Source organism: Macrotis lagotis, chromosome 5, assembly GCF_037893015.1.
Source record: "Macrotis lagotis isolate mMagLag1 chromosome 5, bilby.v1.9.chrom.fasta, whole genome shotgun sequence".
NCBI lineage: Eukaryota > Metazoa > Chordata > Mammalia > Peramelemorphia > Peramelidae > Macrotis > Macrotis lagotis.
In genome coordinates, this window is record NC_133662.1 from 34,151,225 (window position 1) to 34,174,333 (window position 23,109).

Here is a 23,109-nt window from a genome sequence, read left to right on the forward strand (position 1 = left end):
TGACTTAAGTTTTTTTTTTTTGTTGGTTGCTTCCAACTTCTCTCAGTGGGCATTCAATCCTTTTCTTGCTTTCTCTTGGCTGCCCAGGGATTCCCCATTGCAAAACATCAATCAAGTTTGCATTGTCTGGCCATCTTTCCATGCCCCATAATTATCCTTTCCTCTTTTCTTCAGTTTTTAGTCAGTAACTCTCCCTAGTAAAAATAAATATTCCCTTGGTTCTCTGGCATCTCAAAGCAGAGCATGAAATAAATTCAAACAAAAATGAAAATGGCTTACAGGTTAATATAGTATCTCTTCCAAAGACATTCACATTTATAATAAATTCAGATGGTCAAGCCTTAACCCCAAAGAATCCATTTTTAATGGTGAAATTTCAAACATTGTTATAGGTGAGAAGAGAAAAAATGTGTTTTGAAAGGAGAACCTTCCTAAACCTATACCTTTTAGAAGATCACCTACTCTACCTACAAGGAAATAGGCTTAATTTTCAATAATAAGAGTGAGAAATAGTGTAATGAGTTAACAATGTAGGTGATTGACAGAGCCACTTTTCCATTACTATTTTTAGGATATACCCAAATATACAAAGGATATTTAATTTCATCAGTGGGGGAATTCTCCACACCAAATTAAACTTATAAACCCTTTATCTTTTATAACATAAGGGAAGCACACAGAGATTAAGTGATTTACCCAGGAACACTCAGTCAGTATGATTCAAAGGTCAACTAGAACTTAGGTCCTGACTCTAAAAACTGCTCTTTATAATCCACTATTATGTTATGCCTTTCACATGTAATCACATCTATATAGTACTTTAATGTTTGCAAAATAATTTACAAATTTTATCTTACAACTCATTTTATCCTCGTAACTACTCAGGAAGGTAAGTGCTATAATTATCCCCATTATATAGTTGAAAAAAACTGAAGTAGACCAAGGTTAAATGACTTGCCCAAGGACACACAACTTATTGACTGTGAAAGGCTGGATTTGAACCCAGATCTTCCTGAGTCCAAATCCAACCCTCTATCCATTATACCAACAAGCTACCAATTATAATAATACATGAGGAAAATATTGCTAGTGAATTCATTTAAATCATAATATCCAATTCAATTCTATTCAGCAAGCACTGATCACCCAACTACAGTGTTTGTACTGGAAACAGACAAAAATCAGACAATCATCCTTTTTTTGACCATTTACATTTTTACTGGAATGATAGAACATGTACCCAAAAGATAGGTTAAAAGTTAAAAGTGGAATTTGGACCCTATCTTCCTGCCGCAAGACTAACATTCTGTCTACTTTTCCAGACTGTTTATTAGCTTTACTATTATACTTCATTATTTCAATAAATCCATGATCTGATCAATAATTTTTCCATCAGTAGTAAATATAACCCATCCATGCATGACCCAATCTTATCATGCATGATTCTTATCTATATTTTCTGAAAACCTTCCCAAAAGGGTCTTCTTCAGTCTTGTCATACTTTTGAAGACAAAAATACAATATTCAGACTGGCTGATGGTTCTCATTCTTGCTACACAAGGAACTAGTTCTTTTCCATTCTAAACCATGATGGAGCCAGTTCAAACCAGCTTGGAAGAGTAGATTGTTAAATTTTCAGTAAGAATATTTACATTTCAGAAAGTGACAAAATCAACAAAACAGGGATTCATTTATTATTTTGTTGATTGTCTAGATCAAAATGTCAAACATGATGGTCACATGATTGAGATGTTTAACATTCACAAACTAGATTAAAATATAAGCGGAAATTTTTCTAAGTCAAGATTTTTCTAAGTGCCAGGGATCATTATGGATAGTTTAGTGAACCTAATTGTGTTTTTTATTGTTTTAGTTTTTTTGGATCAGAACCACTGGTCTAGACTAAAAAGTGATGAATAAAATGTTAATAATGTAGATTAAACTTAAAAATATTTCATTCATATTTTTCCCCAGGAGATTTATTGTTAAATAACCTCTATCCCTTCTAGAAAACAAAACAAAACAAAACAAAACAAAACAAAAAACAAATAATAAATTATCATTGGTGATATAGCCTACAATCTGTTTATACTTGAACTCTATAGTACAGACTTTCTGACACACTAGTTCTTCCTCTCCCTAATACTTCTTCTCCCATTACCATGCTTTTATTCTGGTCTAAAATGCTCTCACTCCTTACATAGGGAATGAATCTTAGGGATTATTGGTTTGTTTCATTATTTAATTCAAATACCATCCACTACCTAACACCTACTATTACTCATATAACATTTTCCAAATATTATTTAATTTTATCCTCACAACAATCCTGGGTCGTAGGTGCTATTTTTTTTTTTTTGCATTTTATAGATGAGAAAAGTGAGGTATATAGCAATTAAGGTGACTTGCTCAGGATTACAAAGATAGTAAGTGTCCAAGACCATAGATGAACTTAAGTCATTCTGAATTCAAATCCAATTCTATATCCATTCAACTACCTATTTGTCTTCATGAAGTCTTTTTTGATTCTCCTACTAATGCCCTTTCTTCCAAAACTATATCTATGGCACATAAGCTCTGTTATTATTATTGTTTAGTCATTTTTCAGTCATGCTCAAGACTTCATTTCCTTCCTCTTTTGGGGTTTTCTTGGCAAAGATATTGGTTTTATTTTACATATAAGAAAACTAAAGTCAACAGGGTTAAATGACTTTAAATGTCCTGGGTCACATTATCTGAGACCAGATATAAATGCTGGAGGAGGAGTCTTCCAGATTCCAGGTCTGCTATTCTAATCACTGCTACACCTAACTATACCTAGTTTAGCCAGTCCTCATTCTGCTAGCCCTGACTTCTAATGATAGATTGATTTTTCAGGGAATGACTGCTCTCTCTACCCTCAGGTTCTAGAAGTAGCCCCTAAGGGGTTTGGAGAAGTAGTATATCTTATAAGTTCTACTAATGATTCTCTGATGATTATCAGTTGATATCAATTATTAATTCTTTAATGAGGATTTTCTCAGATGATGAAGTAAGCCTAGCTAGTTTAAAAGATTCTCCTCAAAAGTCTGTGCCATATTTTTTCCCATCAGTGTAAACAGAGTCCAGGGCAAAGTAGACTCGAGCTGAGAGCACATGTGGTCACTCTTGGAAGTCCTTTGTTGTAATCTTTAGATCTCAATGTTCTCCTTAGCTATATTGTTACTTCCTTCCCAGCTAGACCAATGCACCAAGCCTGCTCAGTCCTGAGATAATGCTTCAGTCACTAATCAGTATGCTGGATCCTCAGGAAAGTCTCCAAGGTAGCAAGTCAGAGGAATAAGAGAAAGAAGAAGAGGAAAAGAAGGAAAAAAATAAGTCAGTGTGAAGCAAAAACTCAGATCAATGTAATGACATGCTATGACTTCAATGGGCTAATTATGAAGTCTAAAAGAAAGGGAATTATAGGTGCAAAGTGGGACAGACATATTCAGATATGATCAATATGCTGATTTATTTTATTTGTCTTACTTCTTACAGACAACCACTGTGAAGCAAAAGTGGCCTTAAAAAATTTAGGTATAGAGTGGTTAGAACATCAGGCCTGGAATTAAGACCACCCAAGTTCAAACCCTACCTCAGATACTTATTAGTTATGTGACCCTGAACTAGTCATTCTGCTTGCTTCAGTTTATTCTTCTGTAAAATGAAGATAATGGTACCTACTTTCCATGGTTGCTGTGAGGTCCAAATGAAATGATTATTAAATACTTGGTATATAATAAATGCTATTAGAGAGACCACAGAATGATTGAATGTGTCCAAGTGAGAATAGATTTGTTTACCTATAAATGATCATTGGTCTGTACAAAAACAAACTCAAATTTCTTTGTTATAACAAAGTCAAGGAAACAAATGTTAGCTATTATCAGAAAACAAAGAAATATCATTAAAAAATTGTTGATAATAATACATCTAAAGTATTCCATTCCTGTTGGAGGAGAAAAATGGAGATTGTGCTTTATAAATAAAATATATAGCTAAAACACAAAAAAATGACTAACAAATTCCTTGTTCCTATGTACTCATACTTCCAGATGCCTTCGAGATAAAATATATAGAATATATTGTATTTGTAATTTTAAAAAGCCACCTCAGTTATCTTTGACTATATGTAGGGAAGATAGAATAGTTGGACTAGCTGCTACCTTTGCTAAAGGAAACCACACCCAGAGGACCATAGAATGACTAAAGTAAAAGCAAAAGTGAAAATTTAAGAGCATGGGCTAAGGGCTATAATCTTAAACTCTTGCTTCCTACCTCTCAAATACCTGTTAAAAAGTACACACCATTGTTTCTGCTTTCCCTTCTCATCCTCACTGCTTATCAGATACAAAATAGGAAAGGCAATGATTGAATCCTGTAGGCATGCAACAAAATATAGACACATTCACATGCCAGAAGAGTCAGTTTCTCTACTTTTTCCTGGTTGGAATAACACCAAATAAGAGACATCCTCACAAAACCAAACAGGAGTACAGAGTGGGAAAGGGGATGAGTGATGAGTAGAATGGAATTCATTATTTTCTCTGAAATAAACTGGATCATATTTATGAGTCAAAAGGTTGAGGCAGAGAATCAGAAACTTAATCTGTAGGTTTCTTCTTTCTGCTCTTTCATAGAAAACACTCTATCAGGTAGAAGACTCCATTTGTTGGAGTTGGAATAATTTGTTGTCTATGGGGAACAGGAGAACAAAATATTAATGAGCAAGAGAAGGTGGGGCTGAGCAGCAGTGGTAAAGCTAGTTGATCACAATATGATTACAAGACTGAAAGTTTATAGTTAGAAAAATTTTAACCTGGAGGCCAAATTTCTCATTTTAAAGATGAGGAAACTGAGGCCCAGGGGAAAGTAAGTGACTTACTTTAAATGACAGAGTGCCAAGACTCAGACACAGCTTCTGATTCTTGGTCCAATGTACCTTTGGGAGAAAGGAGAGGAAGGTATTGTCTCCTTCATTAGAAAGAACTGGTTTTTATTTTTGTCTACCTAGCACTTAGCAAGGTACCTATAACACTCTAAATCCTTGATTAAATACTTGTTAATTTGACTTGACTAATCTAGAACAATTAACTACTACCTTTCCCCACAAATCCTAGGGTACCTGCAGATTCTAGGTAGATATAATGTCCCTTCCTCCCAGAAGACATTTAAATGAGATGAGTTTTTCAGTAAATCTATATGACTTCTTTTTTTTTAATACAGAAAGATAAGGAGGTTATCAAAGAGCTCTAGATAAGCCCTGGAAATGAGAAATACACAGTACAGTCTAAAAACAATTTAAAAAAAAAATCTACCTCCCCCTCTACCTAGGGTATTTCAGTGACCATCAAACCAGGGAAAAATGAAGCTTGAATCAGCTCACATTCTTCTAGGCCAAACTGTAGCAGAACTAGCAGCGGGCAATTTCTGTAAAGTGCCAAAGGAACATCACAAGTGGAACTGCACCACGAAGAGAATTTCCCAACCATAATTAGTACAATTTTCGTTTGCCCTAAATAGCCACCAATTTCACCGTGCCCTAAATAGCCACCAATCTACCTCTCTTTACTGTTAATGAAGCAAAGGAGCACAAAAGTATTTCTAATTTGGAGGAGCCAAGGGAGTCTGCATGGGCCATTAGCAGCAGAAAGCTTCATTACTGGGAGAAGACGTCTCTCCCTGAACTTCTCCTGGCTTTATGTGCGAAAAATCAGGAGGCAACCAGTCCATTTGCAAAATTAACTCTTTGCTTTGCATTCACAGCAGCTTGGTAGACTAAAGCCGGGGTGGGGAGGAGAAGATAACAGGTCCTTCCATGCTGCTTTTCTTCCTCTTTTTTTTTTCTTTGGGAAGTGGGGGCAGTGGGATGGGAATAGCATCATAATCAAGAAGATTTCAACTGGAGGACAAATTGCTTTAGGAATACAGAAGAATTGCTAGCTAGAAGTTTCCTATCGAAGTACCAATTTGCCAGACCAGTTGTGTAAACGGTTATGTAATTTAATGCAAGTGTACTGTGCAGAACTGTTGCATGTCTACTGCCCACAAAGGATTTGCTAAACCAATCAACAATACCAACTAGAACAAATATTAACTCCCTGGTTCATGTTTACCATTAGCTTACTTATCCTGAGGGTCCATAACTCTGTGTATCAAGACAAACACTACATTTAGCTCTAACTGCTTTCAATTTGGTACAATTGTGGAATAAGCCCATTATAATTATGCATCTCCTAAGCCAGAGCCCATTGTAATAGCTAACCCTCAAAAATGGTGCTGCAAGCATCTACAGGATATTAGCGCTCCTCTTCCTGTTTAGATCTGTTATCAAGCAAAGGGGACAAAATGGAAATTTTGAACAATCCAAACTATTTTTAGTGGCATGACTATATGTTGACATGTATTTCCATTGTGCTGGCTTCTTTACATTAACTCTTTCATGGTTGGACCATAATATCATCTGGTCTCCTGTCATGTAGAGATTTTTTAGCTTGAGCAATGAGATGTCAAATAACAATGTCTGTGTCAAATTGACAAAAGTGTTTATTTCACTTCTAGTCTGGATAAGGAAGCCCTGAATATAGGAAAATAGCAGCATAAGAAACTTGCCATCTCAAAACATTAGATTCCAATTCAAAGTCTGAAAATGCATAGAATTTGTCCAACATCCTAGAACAAAACCCAGAGGCTCTTAACCTATGTCTGGATAGATTTAGAGGGTCCACAGACTTGGTTTGGAAAATAATTGCACCTTTATTTTCATTAAATTCCAACAGAAATTTAACATGTTCTTCAATTATGATTGTAGACTACAGACCAGTTTTATCAGCCATATTAATGATGACTTTTTCACCAGTAGAAATCATATGCTTTCATATTGCATTGCAGTTGCTACAGATATCTCAAATACTTTTATCTTTATCATTACTTCTAAGTCACTATAATTTTTTTTGAATCTCCTATTTTAATGATAATTGTTTTCTTTATAGTTTATGTATTTTATGTACTCAAAACAGGGGGTCTATAGGTTTTATCAGACTGCCAAAGGGATCAAGATACAAAAAAGATTAAGAACTTCCTTCTTAGAGTAAGTCTTGCAAGAGGGTGGACAGGTCCTTAGAGTCAATAAATATACTTATATGGCATGATTTTCCACATTCTTAGCTTGTCTATAGTATTAATAACAGTTGATCCAAGTTCCTGCTCATTATAATAATCTTTACTGAAGTCATCAGTTATTGCAAGACTGGTCATACATCAAGTCACTCAAAAGATCTGAGCAAAAATGGCACCAGCCTTCACACCACCTAAGATTCTCTGGTTCTTTATACTCTTATAGTCTGTAATAGAAGGGAAATTCTTATTTCTTCTTTCAATGAAGAAAGAAGACCTATGTTCAACATTTTCTCCCTCTGATAATTCTCAATCTTTAGAGTATTTACCATCTGTCATGTAGTTCAAATGAATTCAATTCACTGAAACTTTCTTATGATTTCTATTTTTTTAAATCTGATTATTTCAGGTATTTTCTTCCAGGCAAAAACTAATCATTATCTCAAATTAGGATTTTTTCATGATGGCAGCTACATTGAAAAGTATAATTCTTAATAGTTAAATATTGTTCTTTTATTTATGAGTAAATTTGTATTGCATCCTTTTTTTAAAAAAAATGAAAACCCCAAAAACTCACGATCAGCTTGTGGTCCAGTATGATTCCTAGATTATTTTCTACTTGATTTTATTTCTGTAACTAGTAGAAAAATACAGATCATACCTTTTTGAACTTGCTTGTCTCACAGGAGTGTTGTGATACTTGAAGAAATACCATTAGTGAAGCTTTGACTGTTATCCCTGGGAAGGAGAGTTAGGCGATTATTAAAGGAAAAGCTAGGCCAAAATTTCCATTTGAACTCTTCTCTACTTTTGAATTCACAGAAGCAGGGGGTGTCTCATACTTTGAACACTGACACATTAAGAGCCGCTACATAGGTAAAAACTGAACGCATGCACTACAGGAGAGGATATTAGCCAAGATCTAAGAATCAAGGTGATAAACAAGAGCATTAACCTCCTCCTCTCTGGCAGAATTAGGAAAGAAGCAAACCAAAGTTGGCATGAGCAAACCAACCAAGGAAGCTTTTCAGGATGAAAATGACCTTGTTTTTGTGTTGTCTGTTTCATTTTTCATGGTGTGAATTAAATTAGAGGATTTAAAATTTTTATTTCCTTGTATTCTCTAAAATGGCATGATTCACATTTTGAGACAATATGAGAAGTAGCACGACTTAGCTGATAAATCACTAGACCTAAAGTCGGGAAGATGTAGGTTTGAATCCTGTCTCTATTATTTACTATTTTGTATATTTACTATTTTGTAAAGTCTCAACCTTAGTTTCTTCATCTTGAAACAGAGGTGATATATAGAATATATCTCACAGATTTTTTATGAGATTCAAATGAGATAATATTTGTAAAATACTTGGCAAATCAAAGCATCTCTGTCTACACTTGGTACCTCCATTTCCTCTTCTCTCATTCTCTTCTAAGCTCTCTGCAGTCTGGCTTCTGACCTAAATTATTAAATATCTCTTGTTAAATCTGCTAGTCTATTCTCAGTACTCATCTTTATCCATCTGGAATATTTGTCTCTGTGGACCATGTTCTTCTGGAAATGTTTTTCTCTCTGGGTTTTCATAACATCTCTCTGTCTCTGTCTCTCTACCTGTCTCTCAGTCTGTCTCTATTTCTGTCACTATATCTCTGACTTTCTCAATCTCTCTCTCTCTCAATCTCTCTCTCTCTCTCTCTCTCTCTCTCTCTCCTTACAGGTCTCCTCTGATAGACCTTCATATTTGTTATATTCATTGTCCAAGGTTCTGTCACATCCCTCTTCTCTTTCTAGGTTTCTGAGTGAAAAAATGTAGAGAAACAACTATCTTTTATATCTTCTTGCTTGATAACTTAGGTCCCACAAGTTTATTTATCATATATATATATATATATATATATATATATATATATATATATATTATCTATCTATCTCTATATTTATAACTTTCGAGGTCAGATTTATCTCTCTTCTGAATTTTACTACTTAATGAAGGTTTTTGGATTTTGGATTAAGTATCCAGTAGGTATCTCAGATTCAATATATATAAAACATACTTCATTATCTTTTCCCCCAAACGTGCCCATCCAAATTTTTGATTAGTGTTAAAGGCATCACCATCCCTCTAGTCTCTAAAGATTGTAAGCCTAGTGTTAGCCCTGGCAATCTCTTCTCTCATCCAACACATCTAATCAATTGTCAAATGCTAATATTTGTTTTGACTTGACAAACTTCTCTCTATCCACACATTAACTACTTTACTCTTTGCCATCATCACCTCTCACTTTGAGAAGTATAACATTGTCCTAATTGTTTTCTTTGCCTCAACTCTCCACTGATATCAGTAATATTTTGCACACTGATAACAAAGTGATTTTTCTTAAAAACTATATCTCCGGTATTTAAAGCCTTTCACAACCTGTCCCCAGCCTATCTATACTCAACCTTACTATACATTATTCCCTTTACTGAACTCTTTGGTACAACCAAATTGGCCTTCCCCTTGTTCCCTGGTTCCTCCTACACACAGATCCATTTCACATATTTCTCATTTCTCTTAAGACTCAGCTTGAGAACTACTTTCTATACAAAATCTTTCCTAATGCTTCAACAGCTAATGATCTCCTTCCCTAAATGAATTATATTTTGTCTTTATAATTTGAATATATGTAGATACATTCTTATTCTGTATAGCATACACACACACACACACATTATGTTATCTCTCCAAAAACGAATGGAAGTTCATTGAGAGTACCTATTATTTCATATTTTATTTTTATATCCTCCAAGTATAGTTCCCTACACTTAATAATTATTGATGATCAATTGATTTAAATGGTCTCTATATTCCTTCTCTTCTCTAAATTATGATCCCATAAGTGGAGTTTTTATCTTCCAGCAGAGGAGATTACACTACCCTGGCTACTGGGAATGAGTGACATTTGTGGAAACAACCTGGGATAAGAAACACAGACTTGAAATCTGTGGTCCTTGTGGGAGACATATGTCAGTGTCAAGCAAAGATGAAGGCTTTTGTAGAAAAAGAAAAAAACAATAGTCCAAATGCCAGTGATACATTTTATCATTTCAATAAAACATAGAACATTGCAAGAACAGGTAAGTGTCAACTCTTCACTTCAAACACTAACCATTATGAATACCAGTTATTTACATCTCTCTGACAACCTGGCTGTCAGGGTGAAGCCACACAAAAGCAGCAAGTGGCAAGTGATGCAGAAGCCTCCACTAACCTGAGAAAGGAGCAATGAAGGGGAAGCAAAACTGTAGCTTGCCTTTATTTTTCAAACATCAAAACATTATAGAGAATGATATTTTTTCTTTAAAAAAAGCAATTCAAAGTAAAACATTAATCAAATGCCTTGGAATAAAAGCTGTGATAAAAAAGTGTTTTTCATTATGCCTGCAAGCCAACCAACTAACAAATATTTATAGAAAACATCTCATATGGAAGACTACATGCTAGGTGCTGGAAATGTGAAGACTTGGTCACTATTCTCAAATACAGCAATTAAAAAACAGACAAGATAAGGGAATACACATCAAAAGAAAGATGATGTCATGCTGCTCAAACTAAAATAAGTGGGTCATGAGATAGGAATTATGACAAGAAAAATAAAATATACTTGCTAGTTGACTTCTACCCATTGCAAGTATGCTATGATAGACAGAATTTAAAGAAGTTTTATAACATCATTTTTTTAAATTTTCAGTTAGCAAGAATTTGTTTTCTCTTCCTCCCATCCACTCCCAATTTAAAAGACAAAAAGAAACCCATTTGTATATTTAGTCCAACCCAGGAAACTGACATACAGAAATACCTAGTTTCAAATTCCATTTCTAAGGCTTACTGATACTTATCAATTACAACCCTTTGAGTCTCAGTTTCCTTGTTCATAAAATTAATTTTAAAAATACCTTTAGATCAGAGTTTTATTATTAGTATCAAATACAATACTATATGTAAGACTTTGTAAACTGTAAGATGGATTATAAATTTCAGTTATTATCATTCAATGATATGTATTCCAGCTCCCTGTCCTGGAACGGGTACTCTGGGACCTCTTTCTGACCAGATTATTAATCATCCCTGGGTCCAGGGATGCTCCCCATATTACAAATGCCATAGTACATAACCTGTGCCACTTCCACCCACACTGTCATCTAGTTTCCCCACCCCTGTGACTGCAGAGTTTTCTTTCTGTCTTTGTAAGATGCCAAGGGCTGAAAATATGACTCATTTTAACTTTTTGTTGGTTCAGAATTTTAAATGGCATTTTTTAAAGTTGTTGTAGAACTTGTAGAGGTATGTTTTAGGAGTGCTTTATAAATATACTAGCTTCACTTTGCCATTTTAGTGTCACCTCTCCAGGCTTTCTGGAGGAAGTGTTCTTTAGATACAAACAAGGAAACTTTAAGACAGGGCAACATTCCCTTCTACCCTCACAGAGTTTGTCAGTGAATGAGGAAAGAGGAGAATTGAAAAGAAGGGGAGTGATGTACTTATAAAAATTAAGGCAGTAGAATCTTCTCTAGAAACATATAGCTGAAAAATAACCTCATCAATCTAATCTTCCTGTAAAAGACTTTGGAGGTACTCAAAGTAATTTTGCCAGCATAATGCATTTTACCTCCAATGAAAATAAGGAAATGTATATATATATATATATCTTCCCAATAGAATGTAAGCTTCCTGAGGGAAAGTACTTTTTAAAATTTCTGTTGCTGTTGTTTTTGAATTCTCAACACCTAGGACAGTAAATGGCACATGATGAGTACTTAATACATGTTTAATGACTGAATTTTGCTGAATTTCTACTATATAGACATTTCAACATATGTATAACAAAGCTGCCACACTAACAATAAGAAAGTAGAAGTGACTTAAGGGAGCATGGCATGAACTTAGAGGAGATTGAGAGGGTTATTATGTCATCTAATGCAATTTAATCCAATAAGGATATATTAAGTGCCTATTATGCACAAGATGGGCAGCTAGGTGTAAATAGAATACCAGGCCTAGAGTCAGGAAGACCTGAATCAAATCCAGTCTCAGACATTTATTAGTTGTGTGACCCTGGGAAAATTATCTAACCCTGTTTACCTCAGTTTCTTCATCTGCAAAATGAGCTGGATAAGGAATGACAAACAACTCCAATATTTTTGCCAAAAAAATTTCAAATATAGTCATAAAGACATAACCAAAACAACTCAGCAATAACAAATATATAAGGCACATATGTAAAATTGGACATGCAGTGACAAAAATTGGAAAGAGTACCTGCCCTCAAGGACTTTTATATATAAATTCAACCAGAGCCATACATGTTAAGGTGGTTTGCAAAGTTTAAATTAAGATGCACAGCATGAACATGAGTATTACTAACCATTTGATATGGTTTCTAGGTCTTCTAATTTCTAATTAGTCTATTCTAATTGATCCCTTTACCTTAAAAAATTATGAAAAACAGATTGCAGATTTAAGTCATTACAAAGCACTCAAGTGTTGGAGTAACTTTACCCACATATTATCTCTCATAGAGTCACATATGTAAACTATAAATATAGAACAAGATCATCAGGTTCTACCAGAAGCCAAGCTTCAGTCAGGAATTATGATAGGAACTGTCAAGAAAACTCCCCAAAAATGGAGCTGCATGCCATCACTGATGCTCACTAATATTAGATATCATATCTATATTCCTTAACAAAGTCTTATTTACTTCAATACTTCCTCATAGGTGTAAAGGTAGCTATGAAATTTTTAAAGTTTATAATAATAAAACCCAATCTGTCATATTTTACCCAGACAGGAAGACTTCCAAATATCACCTTGCATTTAATAGACTGAGTAAGCTGTCCAGGGACCAATTTAGCTCTGTATGATAAGACTCAACCCCAGAAGGTTGGCTACTAGTTGAATTCTTTGACCATGGTGATCTCTGACATTGGTCATAAGTATAGAAATTGATAAAGAACATTTTCAAGCTGATAAGACTTAGAATTTTTTAAAACTAGATGTTTATTAATAAAGGCTACTCAAAAATCATTCTGGGGGCAACTAGGTGGTATAGTGGATAGAGCACCGCACCGGCCCTGGAGTCACGAGGACCAGAGTTCAAATCCAACCTCAGACACTTAATAATTGCTTAAGGCACTTAACCCCATTGTCTTAAATAAAAATAAAAGAAAAAAGAAAAACAATCATTCTGGTGTCTATCATGGCTGCATAGATTGTCATTATCCCAAATCCATCTATTCAAATAAAATGATAGTGAGACCATGATTGGCTCACTACATTTATTTATTTTTTGGCTCACTTTGTTTAAATAGTTCACAACATGAGGAAATAACAGCTCTGGAAAGAAATAGAGGAAAGAAAGTAAGGGGGAAAAATTAAAAAAGAATATGAAAAAGAAAATTCAGATCATTTGGAAATCATCATTTGTAAGCTTAGCAGTGCAGTAGTCCCCTTATTATATATTATAAAAAGCCCAGCTGCTGATTTAATGGTAGTCTGAGCAGCAAAACCAAGAAATGCTTTTTCCCATATTAATAGGAAATATAGTATATGAATCCAATAGTTCATGAAATTAACAAGGAAAAAATGAATTAGAGGGAATCAACTTTGCAAGTAATGGGAGGCTGCAGCAATTGCTTCCCTGGAGCACAGGGAACACTTTGGGGGTACTCGGGCAAAGTGAATTTAAATGAGATTGGACACTGCCGGAAACTTTTTAAACAACATTTTTAATTTAAACTATTTCAAGTTTTCTGTTAGTCAGATGATTATAGAAGTGAATCCTATAAGTCCAAAATGCCAATCAGAGTTTAGGGCTCTTGGCCCGTTCCCAAACACATCTAAGGCTAGCTGGTAATTAACTTAAAATCATGGCATAAACTAGATTTTGGACAAATATAGTTCTTAAATACTTATTCTCCATCCTCTGATGTCCCATTCTTATTAGTCAATCATTTAAATTTAGAAAGTGAGTAACTCTTTCTTTTTGGAAGAGACCCAAGGCAATATATGCTTGATATGTTCCTTTGGGCAAAAATGGAGGGATGTCATACTTACAAACCAATAGACATGCGATGAAAAATGATATCTGGGCCACAAACACTGCCTCCAACAGTCTGACCAAAGCTTTGGTTGACCTGACAGGAAGAAGCAAGGTTTTCTGCAGAGGCAAGAAGATAACTTCCCTTTTCCCCAGAGACAGAACCATCCAGGTCTTCCACAATGGCTGCATGAGGAAAAGGAAATGCTACTCGATTCAGAGAGTTTAGAAATGTCAATTGTTCAATTTTCACAGTAAATCCACCTGAAAATAGAAAAGATTTTTTTTTAAAAGTCATCAAGTCTCACAATATCAACTAATCAATCAATTGATTCACAAGTATTTATTTATATTCTAGGCACAGTACTAGGAGCTAGACAAAGAGAGAAATAAAAAAAAATCGTTTAACTCCAAGGAGCTGATATTCTAACAAAGTTCATTATTATTTTCCGAGTAATTTTATTTGAAAGCAAAATGAAAATTAGAGAGGAGAGGGAAAGAAAGAAACAATGGATAGAGATGTCCTGGTCTGCTAACTAAGAACTCCTATTGGCTGAGCCCAGCTCCAAAGCATATAGGAATGATCCTTTAGTGACATTACACAGATGCTAAGAAATTTTAGAAAGAATGATGTCCTGAAAAGATGCTGAGGACTTGGATTCAAATCTCTAATGCTTATTGTATAACTTCAGACAAGACATCTAAACTCTCTAGCCCAAAATTTCCTTAGCTGTAAAACAAGAGGGTAAGGATAGAACATGTTTTTGATCATCTTCTGCTTTTAAGTGAATTTCTTTATGCTGTCACTAAGAATTAGATTTCCATTTATAAATGATTAAATAAATTTCATTTTCCTTTTGTTTCCCAAATTACCAACACAAGACTTGCTCTATAGCAGCTAGTTCATAAATGCTTAACACAAATGAATTTAATAATAATTATATACATCAGGGGCCTACTAGGACTCTGAAATTTTCATGGATCATTTGGGTAAAATGTCCAGTCAAAATCATTTCCCAAAATCTTGGAACATGTCAACTGCCCTCCACTTCCCTTAAATTTTCATGTAGAAATAATGGCAGATGCATTAGTAGACACAAAGATAAGGACCAGATTCTATTAAAAAAAAAAAAAGAGGCCTTGCTGAAACAAAGACCCTATAAGAGTTGTCTTGAAAACCTGCAATCCATTGTTTTAAATAACATCTATGTCTACTATGTATATTGAATTTAGACAAAATACTACTTTTAAAACACCTGTCCACAAAGAAAAAAGTCAATAAGCATTTATTGAATTCACTGGGGGTTTCAAACACAAGCATAAAGAATGACTATAGTCATTCTATCCTATCAGCTATCCTTATAATTTAGTAACAAATACTCTCTAAAACCAGGAGTCACTAGAAAAATAAAAAACTATTAGTGCACAAAATTTAGGGAGCAATGGATAAAGAACTGAATCTGGGGTCAAGAAGACTTGACTTCAAATCCACTCTGAGATACCGACTAACTGTGTGATTCAGGGCAAGTCATTTAACCTATGTCTGCTATAGTTTCCTAACTTGCAAAATGGGAAGAACATCTCAGGGTTGTGATGAGGGAAAAAATGAGATAATATTTATTAAGTGTTTTGTAAATCTTACAGCGCTATAATAGCTGAATGAAAGATATTTATAGTCTTAAATGACCATGGATTGTAAAGCTCAAAAAACAAATCTGTTGCCTCCTTCTGTAAGAGACAGTCTTATCAGACCAATTTGTTTCCAATTTCTATGCCATGAAGTCCTGGAGTTATACAGTCTAACATCAGGGTCTATTGAATGGCACCAGCAAAATGATACCCAACATTCCCCGTATATCTACATTTATATCATCTTTATAGTCTGTATCTATACATTTATCTTTCCCTTCTCTGATATATGTGGGTAATATTTCACCAGTTTCCTCTCTTCCTAGAGATTCTAGGGTAATGATTGCTGGTATTATCTGCTTCTCTTATTCCCAATTGCTTTGGGATCTTTGAGAATTATAATTGGTTGAGAGAGAAGGAAGGGAAAGAGAGTCTGGCTCACCCCAGGGCTGACCTTGCTAATGTATTATTCACCTCATAGAGATGGGCCTACTCTCATTGCCTTGGGCTGGGATCTGAAAGACCTTTCTTATCAATGAATTCTTAGACCTGAGGGGAACAAATAACCAAAAAAAAAAAAAAGATATGATTAAGTCTGTCATAGTATGAATTTCTTAACTGAACTTAAACCAGTCTCTCAACTTTAAAGAATACACACATATACATATGTGTGATTATAAAATATAATATATGTATAATATATTTATATATAACTATATGTATCTCTTTATGTGTGTGTGTTTATATATGGTGTGTGTGTGTGTGTGTGTGTGTGTGTGTATAGATAGAGAGAAATAGACTAGACATGGATAATAAACATGCAGTAAAGAGTACATTTGGCCAGGATTTTTTAATTTGTTAGTTTCTTGCACTTGTGAGAAGGACTCACAAATAAGAGAACTAGAAAATGCTACTACTATAAAAGTTTCTCTTGCCTCTTGGCCATTTTAGTCACCCTCCTCTAGCATATCAATGTCCTTCCTAATATATCACATTGGAACCAGAATACAATATTTGAAATACTGTAGTCTGGTTAGGACAGAAAACAGAGAGACCACTAGCATAGCTCTATACAACATACTTTTCTTAATGTAGCCTAAGACCATGTTAAGCTTCTTTGGCTGCCATATCACACTCTTTGACTCATGCATTAAATCTACTAGACCTTTTTCAAATAAACTACTGTCTACTCAAGCCTTTCTATATCTTACTTAGTCTACTATTTTGTTTTTATTGCTGTTGTCATTTTTTTCAACTCAGGTATAAATTGAATATCTCTATAGTCTTCTCTGTTTAAGTTCAGGCTCAACCTTACAACCTAATGAGATTTTTGTTTATTCATTTTTCAATTGTGTACTCTTAATGACACCATTTGGGTTTTCTTGGCAGAGATACTGGAGTAGTTTGTTATTTTCTTTGCCATCACATTTTACAAATGAAGTAACTAGGACAAACAGAGTTGAGACTTGCCCAGAGTCACACAGTGAGTATCTAAGCTGGATTTGAACTCAGGTCCTCCTGATTCCATGTCCACCACTATCCATTGTGCCACCCAACTACCTAAAACTGATACTACTACCTTAGAAAATGTCTAGCACAAGATCACCAGTATTTTCTCTATGTACCTGGTGTTACTTTGTCTTTCATGTACTGCTTGATAAATGTTCTTGCATTATATCAAATCCCCTAAACATTCAAAGTAAAAATAGACTGTCCTGACTCTGGGGAGCAATTACTGTCTACCCCATTCCTTTAGTACTCATTTCTTTGCCTTTTTATTATTCTTATTTCCTCTTTCTCCAACTAGATTTTAAATACTTTGGTGGAAAAGACCATGTCAAAGAATCCCAGAAATCTGGAATGAAATGGACATCAGAGGCTATCTGGTAGAGATGTTGAGATTCTCAGCTAATTCCTTTCACCTTTTGCTTTGCTGAAATAACCTTTAAATTTCCCTAGGTAATTTGTTTGTTTGATAAAGACTAAGATGGGAGATAATAAATTATTCCAAATTTGAATAGTTTTATGATACAATAGGAATAATACTAATAATACTAGAATTGTGAGCTAGAAGATCTAAGTAACTAGTTCAAAAACCCTTTCATCTCTTTATTGTTTAGCAGGATTTGCTTTTCTTGGGTCTTCATCTGATGTCTCTGTTAATGAATTTCCCTGATTAAGAAGTATTAGAGGCAGCTAGGTGGTATAGTAGATAAAGCAACCAACCCTGGAGACAGGAGGGCCTGAGTTCAAATTTGATCTCAGACACTTTATAACTATGCTACCCTAGGCCTCAAAAAATAAGAAGGGGGAAAAAAGCAATTATTAGATAATCTCCACTTTTCTTAATACTGTGTTGCATTTGGATCTCTGATCATTTACTCCTAGAACTCACCTTGTCCTCGATAACAGCTTGAACAGGTTCCTATAGCAATGCAGTTGTTCCGATCAAAATTCACAAAGGTCGTTTTGGACACCAGCAATCCCTTTCTCTTAGGGGTTTTTATTCCCACTGACATACATGAGCTCCCTTGCTAATGAAGAAAGAAAGAAAGAAAGAAAGAAAGAAAGAAAGAAAGAAAGAAAGAAAGAAAGAAAGAAAGAAAGAAAGAAAGGAAGGAAGGAAGGAAGGAAGGAAGGAAGAAAGGAAGGAAGGAAGGAAGGAAGGAAGGAAGGAAGGAAGGAAGGAAGGAAGGAAGGAAGGAAGGAAGGAAGGAAGGAAGGAAGGAAGAAAAAGAGAGAGAGAAACAAAGGAAGGAACAAAGAAAGGAACAAAGTAAGTAAGAAGGAAAGAAAGAAAAAGAAAGAAAGAAAGAAAGAAAAAGAAAAAATATAATTAATGATCAAATGAAATTAATTAACTGATACAGAGATAAATGAGCAGAACCACAGGGCCTATTTATACAACAATAAAGCACTATAAAAATGAACATTGAAAGACTTAGGAATACTGATCAGCATCATGACCAAACATTATAGGACCAATGAAAAATGCTACACACCTCCTGCTAGAGAGGTGATATACTAAATATTCAGAATGAAATTCATATTTTTGGATATGAGCCAATGAAAGAATTTGTTTGCATGGTTCTGCATATTTATTACAAGAGTTTTATTTTCCTTCCTTCTCCCCACCCCCAACAGAGTGGGTAGATGATACAAAGACAAAATAAATGTTTGCAAATTTAAAATGTGTATATATATATATATATATATATATATATATATATATATATACGCATAAATATGTGTGTAAATATATATACATTTTAAATATCAAACAAAATTGAATTAAGGATTTTTCTAATAATTTATTTTCACTTCCAAATTTAAGCTGAAGCTACATAGTAAACATACATAAATACTATTTCCAAGTCGTGCAGCTTTCTGCCCCTTGCCTAGGAACATCTGCACCTTTTAGCCCTGGTTTGGGTAGGAATATTCACAAGGAGGGTTTCTCTACTCTAGAGAATCCAAGAGAAGTAACGAAATTATTATTAACTCTGAAGTCTGATACTTAAACTAGTTCAAAGACTTTGGACATGCCACCTCACATCCTTGCACCTTAGTTTCCTTCCTTGGCTTTATCCAAGGTTGAGTTAGATGATCTTGAGTCTGTCCCTCTTAGTTCATTGATTCTATAAAACTGAAGAATCACACATTACCTTTTTGGGGGTTGGGGGAGGGGAGGTTACATGGCAATGGGATTAAATGACTTGCCCAAGGTCATACAGTTAATAAGTATTGAGTGTACAAGGCTGATTTTGAATGCAGGTTCTCATGACTCCAGGGTTCACTCTCTATCCACTATGCCACCTAGCTGTCCCCACATTTATTACCTTTCAAAAAAATCATCCCTAAAAATCCTAAAAACACATCAACAATAAGGTGAATTAGAAGAATTTTAGACTTGGGGGGTCTGAAGAGTTGTGTCCAATGCAGCTCTGATATTTACTAGTAGTACCCCAGGGGTGTGATCTTCAGCAATTTAATTATCACTTTCCTCACCTGCAAAACAGAGATATTGTATTAAATGACCTCTAAAACCCCTTCCAACTCTTAATTTCTGATATATGATCTGATGATCTGTAATATTAGAGAAAGAGAAGACTAGATGACCTCTCAGATCCTACAGCTAAGTATTAGTATGGATAGAGTACTGAAGTTGGAGTCAAGAAGACTTGAGTTCAAATCCACCTTTAGACAATAATTAGCTTTGTGACTCTAAGCAAGTCATTTATCCTCTGCCTATTTCAGTTTTATCATTTGTAAAACAGGATAACCTACCTTTCAAGATTGTTAGAGCATCAAAAGAAATAATATGTGTAAAGTGCTTTTCAAACCCTAAAGTTCTTAATAAATTTTATAATTTATAATTACAATTTGTTATTTTTCAATGATTCTATGATCTCTTAAGTCTCATTTTAAAAATGAGGATAATAAGTATGCATGTTTAATTAGGTGGACATAAGGAAAGTGTTTTGCAAACCTGAAAATGCTATATAAGTGAGTTATTATCAATACTATTCTTCTAGGTATTAATATACAAGAAATAAATTCACCCACTTACCCATCAAGACTTCATTTATACTAAAACACATATATATGAATAAAAGATAAATAAGCTTACACAGAAATAGAATTTACATATTTGTACATAGAAATTAGTGTAGTCTCCGTAGATTTAAGTCTATTAATGATTTCAGCCTTATGATTTCAGGTAGTTTGTCTGAGAATGATCAAATACTTTGAAAATCCCAACTCCTAATTGTACAGAATATGGGAATGTCTTGAACCATAGAGAAGTCAAATACATTTCCTTTTTTAGCATTCTGTATAAAAGCTATTCAATTTGAATGTTTATATATATATATATATATATATATATATATATATATATAAAACTTCTCAGACACACTTGCAAGTATGATCCTCCTTAATTGCTTTTAAAGTGATACATGAGGTTGCAGAGCTTTTCCTCTGCAAAATTTGAAGCCTCTTCTCTGATTGTTAAGCCTATCCTTCTGTACAGTGATAAGACATTCAGACAAAGGCAACATTTTGCCAATGAGACTATATTCACTAGACTAGGAACTATATAGCATATGGGAAGACACTATCCATTGAAAAATGCTATCTACACTGATGCAGTAATTGTTATTTCTGATTTCCCACCAACTGAAGAAATTCAAAATATGAATATCAAGCAATATTTGGCAAAATGGAAGTAATTTATAATTATACATATAATTATATAAATTTCACATGTAACCTATGTAAAGCTATGTGTCATATCTTACTTACATTTTCAGATGCATTATCCTAGGATAATAGGCCATTCAAGTAACCAGAATATTAATAGTAGCCCTTAGGTATATCATCAGATTCCAAATAATTTCCATAGTTAGGAAGTAGCAGAACAAAAACTGAAATATAGATCTCATGACTGAAAGATCATTCACTTTCCTCTCTTACATTCCTCACTGTTAATTCAATAGGAAATGCTTATAAAACTTTAATAGAAGCCTCAAGATACCAGATTTTGTTGTACGTATTTATCACTACAAAATAAAAAGGAGGGACTTAGATTCATGATTTTATTTTCATTTAGGGAAATGACAGGCAAGGAAATCCATTCCAGTAATGCAGGTTAGCATCCTCTCTGCAACTTAAAGTCATTAATTAGCTAGCAAGAGTACCATAAAATTAAATGCTTTTGACTAGGCTTGCAGTCAAATTTGAACATAGGTCTTTCTGGATTTGGAGTCAGATCTATCCATTACATATTATGCAGCTTCTCTAAGGAATAGAAAATATATTATAATGATAGTAAAAAGATCTAGGTTCTTCTCCTGATTCTGTTACTACTTCTGTTATCTTAGGAAAATTTTATCTTCACTTCTGGGACCTCAGTTTCCTCATCTGTAAAATGGCGAAGAGAGGCTTGATTTGATAATCCATAAGGCTCCTTCTTTCTCTAGTATCTTATAGTTCTGTAATTTAAATGAATGGCTTCCTTGATGTCAGTAACAGTCTAAAGGTTCACCTTAGGAGATTCTAGCAGTCAGATTTCATACAGAACAGACCAGGGGAGTTTCATTTAATGTTTCTCAATAGAGAACTCTAGTGATACATTTGTTATAGGATTTGGAGGCATTCAAGTGCATTGCATTACCAGTGGCACCCCAGGGGAATGATTATCTTTGATAATCTCATGATAAGAACCCTTTATCATAATTTACAATTTAATATATGTAATTTCACCATTAATAATGATGTCTAGTTAACATCAATTAAAACTTTGAGACATTAATTTAACAGAAAGTTTAGTTATTCAGTTCCATGGTCCTTCTTTTCCTCTTCTCTCTCTCTCTCTCTCTCTCTTTTGATGGGGGAGGGTATGAGATTCTGGGAAGATTCAAGGTCTCTGATATACTATTTTCAAGGTTTTTAAATTAGGGTAGTATCCTCTCCTAACAAATATAAACTCCAAATAATAATAACATCCTATAAGTTTTAACTTTTTAGAAAGAAGGAAAGATTAGCATATATTTTCCCCTCATGAGGATTGTCCAAAATAAATTTAACAAGAATAATGGAACATGCATGATTAAGCACAGAGAAATTAAGTCTTAACCTAATGGCTAAAAAAGTTATAGATATAAATACCTATGACAAAGTCCCTTAAGAAAAAAATAGAAGGCATGATAGTCATTGGTGATGATGACAAAGATAAATAGCATTTATATAGCACTTTCAAAGTATTATACATAAAGTTCAAATGAAAAAATTGTTAGAACCAGATATAGAAACTTCTTTAGTTCTGCCTTTGCCCAGTTCTGATTTCTACAACACCAATTTATGCTCAATCCATAAATTTCCTAATCTACATAAAGATGTATTAGAGGTTGCTAGATTGGCTGGTGTACCTTTAGCATTATGTCAACACCAAGTTGACGAGAGAAGTATTAACCATCAACCATCAACATGGTTATTGATTATGAACTACTATAAAAGAGAACACCATTCTCCCTTACTGACTGTCCTACCTTTTTGGTACACTATTTCCATATATCTCATCTTTCCAATTTCAGTGTAAGTGGATGTTATTCTTCTTGGTTTCATGTTTTAAAAAGCAGAAAGCCATCCAGAAGCAGTCCCTAGTTTTCATCAAGTTAAAAGTCTTTTGCCACTCACCCATCTATGCAGGGGCTGAGAAGGGATCTATGATAATTTTCATCATTTAGAAATGTAGGCTTGGGACAG

General features: G+C 34.2%; 1 protein-coding gene across 8 annotated transcripts in view; it reads right to left on the minus strand.

Moving 5' to 3' along the window:
* Nucleotides 1-23,109, minus strand: part of PKHD1 (PKHD1 ciliary IPT domain containing fibrocystin/polyductin) — a 657,820-nt gene that overhangs the window by 301,158 nt on the left and 333,553 nt on the right. For 7 of the 8 annotated variants that reach the window (XM_074237180.1, XM_074237181.1, XM_074237179.1 and 4 more), the window contains 2 exons: nucleotides 18,239-18,377; nucleotides 14,232-14,478 (listed from right to left, as the gene is read on the minus strand). In XM_074237180.1, the coding sequence (XP_074093281.1) occupies nucleotides 14,232-14,478; nucleotides 18,239-18,377 (386 nt within the window). The remainder of the gene's footprint in view (nucleotides 1-14,231; nucleotides 14,479-18,238; nucleotides 18,378-23,109) is intronic. The other variant, XM_074237175.1, reaches the window with a different exon arrangement.